The sequence below is a fragment of the Lissotriton vulgaris genome, chromosome 1_1 (genome assembly GCF_964263255.1).
Source record: "Lissotriton vulgaris chromosome 1_1, aLisVul1.2, whole genome shotgun sequence".
In the NCBI taxonomy this organism is placed as follows: domain Eukaryota; kingdom Metazoa; phylum Chordata; class Amphibia; order Caudata; family Salamandridae; genus Lissotriton; species Lissotriton vulgaris.
Window position 1 is genome coordinate 356,407,635 of NC_141685.1, and position 12,810 is coordinate 356,420,444.

At 44.4% G+C, this 12,810-nt stretch overlaps 1 protein-coding gene across 5 annotated transcripts in view; it reads left to right on the forward strand.

The window, feature by feature from the left end:
- The first annotated feature begins 665 nt into the window (after nucleotides 1–665).
- The window catches only part of ELAVL4 (ELAV like RNA binding protein 4), a 161,390-nt gene continuing 149,245 nt past the window's right edge, over nucleotides 666–12,810 (forward strand). Inside the window, exon 1 of one of the 5 annotated variants that reach the window (XM_086952408.1) lies at nucleotides 666–1,033. In XM_086952408.1, the coding sequence (XP_086808534.1) occupies nucleotides 986–1,033 (48 nt within the window). In that variant the 5' untranslated portion in view covers nucleotides 666–985. Of the gene's footprint in view, nucleotides 1,034–1,368; nucleotides 1,489–3,837; nucleotides 4,175–4,696; nucleotides 5,030–12,810 lie in introns of those variants that run through there. The other 4 variants (XM_086952407.1, XM_086952411.1, XM_086952410.1 and 1 more) reach the window with 4 other exon arrangements.

A 12,810-nucleotide genomic window follows, 5' to 3' on the forward strand; every position in this document is an offset into this window, starting at 1 on the left:
CACTCTAAGATGAATCTCTGAGCCTGCAAAAAATATTGTCCAATTCGCATGCAAACTTTGCCACTGGTAGTCTGTGAGAAAACCACTGCGAGCTCTCAGCTATAATTGATACATTTGGATAAGCTATGAGTGCATTAACCTTGACACTGGGTCATGGTAGCACAAAACACTTTATTTCTTTCAAAGTGCAAAAAATCCTAACACAAAAAATATCACTTCATTTGGAACAAGAGCGACTAACTGCGCCCCTTTCATTTCTGCCTCCATCCAACTCTCCGTTACGGTGATAATGTTAGACACAATTTGGCGTTGATTAATGTTTTATTCCTGCTGGTTGGACAACTTAGTTATGAATGCAGGAACATGTATGGCTTGGTGTTTTCCCCTGATGAGCCGGCTGATTCTGAATTTGCTCCTCATTATCATTTCCCATGCATTCCTAATTGCATGTATAATTCCATTGTCTGGAATTGTGAAGCTCGGGGGCCTCAAAAGGAATGGCTGATACTTGCCGTCAAAGTCCTGTGTGATCAGGTGGTCCCTTTGCTTGGTGGCGGTCTAGATCCTGTCGCTGGACCAAAAATGGGTACTGTCTTTTTAAATGTCGACATCGCCACTTCAGCGCTGCACCTAGAGATTGATTCCAAGAAGAGTCTTCTCGGACGGCTATTGAATCTGTGCACACTGCCCACCTGGTGGCTACGCAGCGAACGGTGACTTTAAAAGACTAGTTCTTGCTACAGCCATGTTTGGGGCACGCTAATCTTGCGAGCGAGAGCTCTGCGTGTACTGTGACAGGAGTCTTCAGCGTGTGTGATAAGGGGGACCATCCGGCTCACTGACTAGATGGTTTTAATGTGGGAACTCTAGGGAAATCATACGTTGGCTATTCTGTGGTCGGCAAGAAAATTGAAGAACCCTTTGCAGACGGAGCCACTTGCAAAGGGATTCTTTCCCATTCTCTTGAACCAAAATCTGTGGCAAGATGTTTGAAATCAGCAGGACGCTTAATGCTGCTTTGTTAACTAATGAGGTAATATTTTGTCACTTTTCATTTTTGAGCAGTATTTTTTTCTTTTTTTTTGTTTTTGCTTTTTTATTGTCTTTCAATTTCCATTGATGCAAGCGTAGAAGAAGGCATTGTGTTGCAAATTAGTTATTGTTTTTAATGATTTCTCTTCTTTTCACTGCTTTGGGGGATTTGGTTTGTCCTTTATTCTCTGGTTTCAGCCGGCTGCTGTTGCCTAGGACATTATGCCACGTAAAAGGGCTCCTTCTGAACCGCAGAGAGTAGGTAGTTATTAACGCTGAATTGGCTTCTGGTGTCGTCCATCTGGCCTGTGTGTGAGAAAGCTTGCTGCCGGCTACTGAAGCTAAGATACCCGCAACCTTTGGGATGCGTGCATGCTGCAAAGGGGGCTCTGAGAGATGAGATCGCTTCATTTAAGGGAGTCTGTCTTTAATGAGTCAAAAGACGGCTCATTTATGGTAAGAGGAAGAAATCATTTCATGTTGACTGTCTGTTTTGTTTGATGTGGCATTGCTGTTTACAGACTAGTGTTTTTTTTCTCTTGTGTGGGTGTACAGAGGGGAACAGTAGGGGGGTGGCAGCGAGGGATGGAGAACGCATTGGAAATGAGCATTGTTTCTGCCTGAACCTTGAGAGAAGACAGTAGATTGCCAATTACATGTATTTTAACATATATCCACCGTCCTTGCAGCCGTGGTCGGCCCCCGGTCCCTGAGAGATAAATATTGCTATTGGAAATACAATAAGAGCGTTCACTATCCTCGACAATAGGATTCTGGCTTTGTCTTTAGAGAAAAGGCCCCGCAGGACATAGTACATTTGTCTTACGCACCGCTTGAACGACTTCGATGTATAGGTTTTTTTGGTAGATGGTGAGAGTATTAAAATGCATAGGTTTCCAAGTTGATTTAGTAAAAGTCATGATTGCAAAATATTATGAAGGCTTGCCCTGTAGAGTAAATAGTGTAAATTTGTCATACCTTGAGAGTAGCCACATTTAACATAACAAGCTTATGCAAGGTAAAGGTAGAGCTTGTGGCGGGGGCCAACATATTTGATTCTGAAAGTGGAGTATTAAAATCACTTTATGCTTTTTGTCCCCCATCCTTAGTAATTTGACTATATTCGTTCCACTATCGCTTTGCAGACTAGCAGTTGGGAAGCACTTATGGGCCAGAAATATTGCATTGAAATATGAAAAAATTATCAAAAACTGCTCAACTAGCAAATCTTTGGGTTGGTTCTAAACATGTATTGTGTGTACTGCTGGCTCTGACCACCTAGAAAAAGAAAACATTTTCACTTGACTAAAGTATTTGTATTTAACCGTCATTTGTATTTTTTACTTTGTCCAACCAAATTTATAACGCTTTTCGCTAGGCGCCTGTAGGTCGTGATGAGGTGGCGCGTGTTGTTGGAAGCGATATTAAGTGTTTTCTTGATAGTGTGTATGTTTTCTGTTGTTTTATATTTTTAAATTGCAAGCTGTATTGCTAAAATATTCCAGACCATGTATACATGGACATACAAGTTTGTGGATAATGTTGTTGAGCAAGTTGTCTTTAGACTTCAGTATAATCTGCTGTTCACAGAGCATGACCCAGGCTTCTGTGCAGTGATGCGTTTATATTCCAGTATAAGGTTCGTTGAAGCAGTGTGACCTTTGACCATCCAATGCACACAACTTAAAATTAAGACTTTTTGCTGTGACTTATCAGTTGGCCAGCATAGTGTACCTAAAGTTTGAGCACACTGTTCTGCAAAAGACGTGTCCACGTTTCGATCTCGACGGTGTCTCTTTTCCAAAAATGTATCTCTATTATTTCTAGATTTTAGATGTTTATGTAATTTGCATTTATATATGGACATACAAATGTATAGAATCGGTTAAAACACTAAGCTGCTGGTGTTTGACAAAGAACGCCATACAATTTGGGTAGTTTGTGTAGCTACAACACGTTTGAAGGCCAGCAGAACCTTTTTACATACATTTCTACCAGCACAGAACAATATTCGCTAAATAACTGGATTGATTTACAACCTTTATTGGTTAATTAAATAATAAATTGAATAGTCGAGATGTGGGGGTTAGCAGGCAATGTGTGGTGTTTCTTTCCCTTTCTGGTGGCTTTAATGCATATATCTTGACGCTGGTCCAAATGTAGCCTGTATCTCCAGTGTGAGAATGTGCCTTTTTACATTCCTGTGAGACATTGTGCCCGTGCATCCGGTTCGGTGATTAGCAGGCTGTGCTTGCATTAAACTCGGTAATACCAGAACGTAAATCCAGCTAAAATGCTCCTGTTTTGCACACAGGAGTGTTTTTGTCTTCTCTGAGAGCCCAGAGGCATGTTATTAAATATGCATGTCTCCAGATAGTAACTGTCAAAAAAGATGAACGGGGTAAAAATGCGTGTGACCTCAAAGCCAGGCGTGGGTGAGGTACAAGGGTGCGAGAAGCGAAGCGAGACCGAGGTGCGACACCTCCAGCTGCCTGCCGGGGTGTGCAGACTGTCGGTGTGACCCTCGACGCCCGCACAGGCACTTTCACGGGATGAAAGCCGAAAAGAACCATGCCCGAGTGTGTGTTGTTTCTTTCACGGGGGCCTTAATTACGGGACTCGGGCTGCAGTTCAGAAAGGCAGTCTCTGTTGTTATAGAGGTCAGCAAATCATTAACAGCCTCAATCTGGCAGCAGCTAATTTCAATAGCTCCTCGTGGCGCACCGCCTCCTTCGGCACCCCCAGCCAATCGGAGGCCGCCGTCATCTGACAGATGGTCCCATAAATGGATTCAAAACGCAGAGATGCAGGAAGCCAATTTTCAGCCAGGCTCGTCTGCCTCATTCCCACCTCCATCCTAGAGTCGGGGGGGCTTAAAAACAATGCGCCCCTCTTTTCACTTTTCCTTTGGCATCACTCCCTCCCTCTGTTGATCGCGCCTCCACGGACCGGCGGCCTGCGCCCTCCTCTCTGTGCCTGCTTTGTGGCAATCTCAGGACTATAACCAAGCCAAAACTGCCCACCCAAAAATCCCCCACCCCCCCCCCCAAAAAAAACTCTCAGCCCGAACCCTCTTTTTAAAGCTGGGCGAGACGATTTGCAGCCGCGCGAGACCCCAATATTTACATTAAGAATGGTTATGGTAGGTAGTAGGGCTGGGTTTCAATTGTAATGTTGGTGTTTATTGTGATACAACACGTACCTGGACCTTTGTGTTTGTGTAACTGTGTGGTGTAATTACACAAAGTGTGTCTGTGCGCGTGTGTACATATACATGGATACGCGTAGTTCGTGCCATTGTGTGTATTTGCACGTATACATGTTAGATCAGAGGGTATGTTTGGGGGAAAGAACCCCCCTCTTTCTATTTTCACCTTGCTCTGCTTTTCCTGGAAGCAAAAACTCGCTGATAGCACAATTCATCAGGCTGCCGGGGTTTTGTCATTTTAAGGTCATTTTAATTTCTCTCAAAAACAGTCACTTCTCCACCCCAGCCGGTCCTCACCCCTCCCTCCAGGATAAAAAAAAGGCCAGGTTGTGTTGCTTTGTAGTATGCCGCTATATTTGGTAGAAGCGATAGGCAGCAGGGGGAGGGGCGGGGGCGGAGGAGTAGCAGGCTGTAGTAATTTCCACACTGGCATGTTGGAAATGCACACGCAGAAAAGATAGCTCGGCGGCAGCACCCACGCTGGTCAGTTTCTCCTACCGGACTGCGCGGCCGGTATGGTAATTTTTTTTTTTTAGGAGCTTGATTTATACGGGCTCCGGTAAACGCTGCATATTGTATTTCAAAGAGTTTCCTGTCATGACCTCATGAAAGAGGAGGAGGCAAGTATGTGTTGCAGCGCATAGTATATTCCGATTTGATGCTTCGCCGGGCAGCAGTACTGTAAGAAGGAATGTCAGCCCTTACATAACGGTCTCTTTGCTTTTGACACTGAGGGGCTGCGAGGGTCCGTCTTCCGCGTCACCCATGGAGTGGAATGGCTTAAAAATGGTAAGTCGCTGCTACTACCCCATTTCAAGGCTTGCTAATGTCATATTTTCTTTTATTCAGGAAGATCCGGCTGACAGTTTTCAATGTGATTGTGTGCCGTTCTGATTTTGTTTTTTCCCCTTGTTTCTCTTTCTGAGCCGGGTGGGTGGGTGGGATGGGGGGGGGGGGGGTGTTCGCCTGCCCTCCTAGGACAGCGGTGCATGCTGGCGCCCTGCTGAGGCTGCCTAGGCTAGGCGCACACCTCTCACCCGGGCAGGGACCGGCGTCTGCTGACAGTCGAGGTGTCAGCGTGCGCCTAGAAGCCCAGCCTGCAGATGCACCTTGCAGAATTCATGGCGTTGGGCCAAAATAGCCTTTTTTTCACAATACCGACAAATTGAGCCAAGGTTAACCGTGCAGGAAAAAAAGCCAGCCTCAGGTTGGCGTGATTTCATGAAATCGAGTGCAGCTGGCTTCAGGAGGGAACCCGACGACCCTCTCGGGGAATATCCGGGCAGATTTCTACCTCCAGCCCCGCCGAGAGAAAAAAAAAACAGAATAACCGCGTGCATGGCTCCGAAGCATCCCATTGTTGCATCGGGCGCATGCCTCGATGCACCGGGGGCCACCGGGAGATCGGACCGGCTGTGCCTGGCCGGCGCCTTCCTCGCCACCCTTCGCGCGGACTTTCACTCGCTATCTCCAAAATCAGGGCTGCGGTCCTTTCCCCCCTCGCTCGCCAGATCGCCTTTGTCTGGCTGCTTGTTTTGATGGGTGTAAAACAAACAAGATTAGACCGAGCAGCCCCGCTGAAAGCGATAGCTGAGAGGAAAAGCCCATGAAAGGTTGCCCGGGAAACGAGCAGAGGCGAAGCAGAGCAGAGGAGCAGGTGGCAGTCATGTGGGAATACTGCAAGCGGCGTAAAAATAAAGGGGGGGCCTCGATTATCCCGCTCCCTTCTTTGTGGCAGTCACAACTTTAATTATTCCGTATAAATAGGTGTTAATTACGTTTCTGGCTTGGGCGTGCAGTGGTTTCCAGAAATCTATTTTTGAGCATCTGCAGTGTCGGATCCGTAAAAAACAAGAGAGGTTATCTGCCCTCTTTTCCCTACTGTGAAACTGTACGTGTGAAAAACGAGAAAGACGTCTGAACATCCATGTTTCACAGTGAATATATATATATATATGTGTGTGTGTGTGTTGCCGTTTCTTTAACGTGTGTGTGCGCATATATATGTATATATACACACACACATATATGGATGTATAAATGTGAATTTATATATATATATATATACATACATACATACACACACTCACACAATGTGGATGTGTATAGCGAAAAAACAGGGAGAAAGATGCGTAGATCTAAATGTGCAAAATATGTGTGGATTTTCTCAAAGTTGACAAGATATGGGTTAACCCCCCTGAATTGATGATAGCTTCTTTTTGTTGTTTTCCTGCTACTGTCCAGTCTGAACTGCCATTAGAAAGAATGTATCCCAAACTGTGCCACACTCGTAAGTGTGGCCCGCTTAATGACATGTGACGGTAGCTTTGTTGCCTGGTGTGCCCCAGATACACACGTGAAATGTGGTCCCCATAATAGTGGGATGGGTTTTAATAGTATTTTGTAGACATTGAATGCTATTCCACCAAGGTGGGTCATTTTTCTTGAGCCACTGAGCATTCGAAGAATTTCCTGCTGGGGAGAGTTTGAACTCCAGGTTCATAGGGTGCAGAGAGCTGACAGCCTGGAGCGCACAGGGTTTCCCAGGAGCAGCATTACCTGACCATGGGGGACACTTGGTATTTTAGAAGTAAGGTAGGTCCTTTTAATTGAAATTGTCATCTGCTTCTTATATAAGGTAGAACCTTTGCAAAGGCACCTGCCCATTGTTTGGAGTCAGCTGACCGCCTTAAATGCAGCGCAGCCTGCTGTTTTGGGAAGACCTTGCTTTGTGCACATCTGTCCTGCACTATTCTGCTGCCTGCTGATGTTTAAATGTACTGTTTGAATCGTGGTAAGATGCAAAGTCCTAATTCTGCATGTTGCCACCTATTTGTGTGGATTCAGTGTGTACGGCACTGTACATGGCTCTGATTTTCGACTACAAACATGGCAGTGGAGTTGGACAGGAATGACGATGACAGGGTGATGTTCCAGTCTTGTCTGCAGGATCTTGTGGTAGCTTGCGCCATGAGAAGAACGCGCTTCTTTGCATGCATTGGGTGTGAACTCCGGTGATCCCTAACTGCTTGCCCTTACTCTGCACATTCCTCCACTTCACTTGTGTCTCGTATTTCCTTTGCTGCATTGTGCTTCAAATCCACCATGCATAATGCATGGATGTGCATCTTTAGATCTCTACAGTAGGTAATCAAACGCCGATCAAAATGAAGATTCTTTTGGTCCTGTGGTGTTGAAGGAGTGCATTTTAAATCCGTGCAACTGTAGATAGAATACTAACAGTGTGACCGTGCATTCTGTTTGTTGTTGACAACTGGTGACGTTTGAGGCATTTTGTGAACTTAGTGCTGTATTTCCATTTCCAGGGATATGAATTGCGGAGAAGAATATGGTTGGAGGAACCATATATATCACTTGAATTTGTAGTTCTTGATGCGGCTTCCAGCACTTCCTATTCTGATTTGTATTGCAGTGGGTGGATATGTCTTGTTGACTTGTGACCACCTAGAACATCTGCGGTGCTTTTGTGATGTCCTGTTTTGCACAGACTTATCTTGTGTGGGTTCATAATGTCTACACTTGTGCATAATTTTAGAAAAAAACTGCAACAGAACCGAAAGTCACTTAAATAATCTAGCCTTTTGCAAACCTGCCTCTCAGAGACATTATTCTTTGGGACCTACCTATAAACATTCTGTGAAAACATTAGAACAGACTGTTTTATTACATGCACTCGTATTTTGGAAGAATATCAAAAAGGTTATTTCAAGATTGTCTGAAATATCTTCTGTACTGTGTTTATGCATTTTGAACAAAGGGTGCTTTTTTAACTTACGGTCCGCACTTCGGTTCACCAGGCTGGGTGTGTGTTAGCTGGGCTTTATAGCACTTGTGCTGTCTGAATGTCCATCTTCTTGGGTACTGGCTGCCTATTGTCTTTGCTCCTTGTACAGCCAAAAAAGGAACTGGTTAAATATTTTCTAGGGGGCTACAACTCCACGGGTTTATCATATGCACTTCTTTGCACATCCTATGGCTTCCTGCAGCCCATTTACAAAGCCACACACATAAACACGTGCATGTTTTATAGTACAATAAGTCTGTCCTTAGATACCTGCCTCTAGTCTACATAATTGGTATATAGTCAGTTTATGACCTCCGCAAAAATGCAGCATTTTTTTGTCGCCCTTTTCCTCTTTGTGATAAGGACTGGAAACTATGAGCATTGGCTTAATAAGCATGCATGCATATTTGCAACAAGGCAATATCTTGTAAGTTACATTCAGGGTTAGCTTTTGAGGCAACTAACTAGGTTCTTCTGGCCTTGTTAGAAAGACCCTTCTTGAAAATGAAGGATCGCTCCTCCCTTCTTCTTAATACTATCTCAGCTGTGTGTCGCAGCCACACTTAAGAGTGTCCTCTATGTGTATTTTCTCTGCAAGCCACTTTCATGTGGTACCTGATTCAACCAAGTGTGACAGATCATAAAGCAAGCAATAACTCCATCTTATGCAGAGGTTTTAGCTAGCCGCCTACAGTGCAGTTCAGATGTCTGGCCTGATCCCTGAAAAGTTCATCTTACCATATGGTTTTGTCAGCTGAGCAGTTAAAAATCTTTCTGCACTGCATATCTCCCATTTTCATTCTTCATTTGTGCAACAGGTATCTGTCCAGCAGAGCCCAACATTAAAGCTCTCTAAATACGTGCTCATTATATGGATTTCTTTCAGTGCTCCTGGTGGGGGAGAGCGTGTTTGCCTGCCACGTCCTGCAAAGCGTTGTCCTTGTTTCTTTCTTCTTAGAAAAGAAACCCATTGGATGCAGAGCGTGTTTTTTAGGTTGCCGCCCTTGAAAGGTGGAAGGATGAAGTTGTATCATACTTCAATCTGTGATGGTGTAGATTTCACAGCTTGCATGGAAAAAAGAGAATGAGGTACATGTGCCGCTGTAAGGCACTTTACTAGGTAACGGAATCACCTGCTGCAGTCCTGTGTTGCCTATTTGCGTGTCCGAAACATTGCAATTTAGGGATGTTTCCAACTATTGATCAACACCTCTTTTATGATTCAACCTACTTTCAGCTTAAGTATTCATGCCCATAGTTCAGTGTAATGGTGGACTCGTCTCTGTTTAAATTTAAGGCAATTCTTGGCTCATTACTGTAATAGAAATGTGGTGGATTTTCTGTGATCATGATAGTGTGCCTTGCAATGTTCACCGTTGTCCTTGAAGAATTTGCAGAGTAGCTTTATTAGCTGCCTCTCCTCCTCCTTGCCTCCCTGTACCCCTCTGTATAATTTCAGAATGTCATCATGTCGGTTCCGATTTGTCTGTGTCAGGTCACTGCTCTGCACGTTGCTTCACGTCTTCCAAAAGGCGTAGGTCTTTCATCTGAGACCCCCGCGTGAGAGAGGGAAGCAGAAAGCCATTCTCAATCATATTGCTCTGCCCACAGTTGTGCAGCACATGAAGGATTGCGCCCCAGCCAAGGGGGCGTTTTGAAAACCAAGAAGTGCTGAGAAGCAGCAAGCAAGGCTTAATTAAATGGAATGGAAAGGCGGTGAGAATGTGGAAGGAATAAGGTCAGCAGAATAGATGTGCTTGCCATGCTAGATGGTCCATTTTTCTGCAGCAGTGCAGAGTTTGAAGCCAGGCAACTGGAGAATGACTACCCAGCCTGCTCAGAAAATGGAGTTGATTGCTTGAGCAGAATGTTCGTAAGGGCTTGTGAGGTGAGATGGGGCGTAAGGTGTTCTAAATGTAAATGATAACAATTTCAAAGCGAAGCACACAATAAACACATCCGTCAATACAATTAGCAGCCAATTCTTCTACTTTCGGTCCATTGGAAGCTGATAACAATTCCTTTTGACAAAAACCTGGTCAGAGAGAGTGTGTGTGAATAAATTATGTTTCAAATTGCTGCTGGTGGTTTGCTGTATTCCTGACTTGTAATTGTCTTTGGCCAAGGTCTGTGGTCAGATAAACGTCCGTTCAATGCAAAATAGCAGTATTTCTGAGCTGCTCTGCAGTTTGTGCTTGAAAGTGTTGAATATGGGCTGTGCATTTTTTCAGGGCTTTAGTTCACTTTCTTCGGTGGTTGATAGTAGAGCATGAGCACCGTTTATAAAGCCAAGATATTTCTTTTATACACATATATATATATATATATATATATATATATATATATATATATATATATATATATATATGAGAGAGAGAGAGAGAGAGAGAGAGAGAGAGAGAGATTTCGTTGAGCAGTGGAGTTTCCCGACCTCAATTTTTCCCTTCTTTTAGGTAATGACTTGCTAATTCAGTAACTGGAACTGCCCGCCTAATGGCACCCAGGCAGTAGTTGGCTGTCTCAATAATATTGTTCTTGTTAGTCGTCTTTTTGGAAGAAGATTTGCCCCCACCAGACTAGCTGGTGTAAGATCTGACCTACCAGTTATGGTGTGTTGAGGGCCTTGGTATGTGCACATAGTGTGGGTGACCGGATTGTGCTCTTCCAGCCACCGTATGCTGGGTACGTTGATGTTGGCTGTGGGACACATGGTCATCATGAGCTCCTCCGAATTCTTTTTGCATTTTGACGCGAATGATAATTGTACAATCCGACTATATTTTTTTTGCTTTCTGAGAACACAGCTGAAAATACAACAATGAAAGGTGGTATACAACTGTTTTAGTGTATCAGCTCTGATGACTACAAGTTTGTGGAAGGAGGATCAACATCGACTGTTGTTTCCGGTTTATTATAATGATCACTGAAATACTTACAGGTTGACTCTTCTGGTTTGTGTTCTATTTGATGTAATTTTAAATAGAGGAGTTGCAACACATTGCGTGTGGATTGCAGGTTCTCTAAATTTGTTACCAAGAGACTTGAAACGCACTGCAAAGGACAGCACGTGTCAAGTGCTAGCGCCACTTGGCTTGCCATTTGACGATACCACCATGCCAGATTTGTAAGCCATCCCTACCTATCAGGGAGCTGGGCCAAGGCATTCAAGAACCTTTTGAGTATAGAATGGAGATTTTCTAAGGTTTGGTCAGTTGAGTTGGCATTGTTGTCGCTGAATGTGGTAGGGTGGCACTGGCCGTACTACTGTGTCATCACACCGCATAATTACGTGTTGGCATAGAGTCCTGGCTCCAAAATATATATTACTCGATGAATTAATGTCTTTCGGTGAAGCCTCCATTATTGTTGTGCCTTATCGCAGACTGCAGAAGGGCTCAGCTGGGAAACCACAGGCTGTAATATCAATTCAGAAGTGAAGGTCACCGGGTCGGCAGCCAGCCCTGCTGACTCAGCTTTTGCCAAAGGGACAGAAAGAGGGGGCATTGTAATCGTGGTTCATATACAATCTGTAAATAATTCTTGCGCTTTTGCATTTCTAAAAAAACACTAAGATCAATTTGTAGGTATACAATGAAGTTTATTGTATAGAGAGAGGAATATTCAGCTGTTTAGGCCTTGTGACACCCTATGCTCTCGCGCCTAAGGCTACCTCATTTAAAAAAAATGGTAAACAAATATACTACCCAGGATTTTAGACCTTCAAACAAGCAGTTGTATTACTGTAGTGTATTGTATCATCAAATGACTGAAAAAGTGCATGGGCTGAATTCTCTCTAATTAACACACTTAATGTGCTCTTTAAGATGCAGTTTTGCAAGATAAGCACTTCACTTGTCAATAAGCGAGGCAGCCTTTTAGCTTCTATAGACTGATTGTTGTGAAATCCACCAGAAGAGCCATGAGTGGCACTTGGAGAGAGCAGAAGACTCGCGGCCCAACAATGGGCGCCAAAGCCACAAACGGTCCCGCCACACGTGCACATCAGCCATGTTGTGGTAGTAACGCTGTGCATGCATGGCTCGCCAGAGCGACCTCCATGCTAGCGGTGGCTGTAGACAAATACTGAGCTGCTGAAGCCATCCCTAATCGCACTAGTAACACCGGCAGTGGCACACGCCGCTCGGTTGCTGCAGGCTCACAGTTCACAGAGCATCTAGGCCAGCTAAACGCGAGCATTTCCAGTGACTGCTGCTCATCTTTGAGGCGCTCTCAGCTCTTTTCGGAGGGAATCGTGTCTCTGGCTATATAAGCATTCATAATGGTGCTGCTGTTGCAGTTTCTCAGAATAGAATGGGAGCCTCTGAATATATTGTGTGCCAGTTTCTCATTGGCTGCTGTTCCACGTAGATGTTGCAGCTCAGTGGCCAGTGAAGCTTGAGTTATGCTTAGACATTTCAGACATACAACTGATGTTGTATGAGCTTCTAGAACCGAAAATTAGGGAATCCATTCTTTTAAGTGTGTGCATGCGAGTGGGTGTGTGCATGTTTGCGGGCATGCATGCACGTATTTGTGACTGCGAATTGAGTCAGGGCAAGAGGGTATGGTTATTTATCCGTCGAAATGTCTTCCATAATTGTTTCTTGCCCAATGCTGTGCAGTCACAGCAGTGCTTAGTCTCAAGTATTTACAGAGCATTAGGTCTGACGTGTTCTTTTGAGATCATCTGCATCTATGATTGACATTAGCTGATGAGAAAGGGAAATGCACATGTGATTATAAGAGTACGGATGGAGGGTTAAGG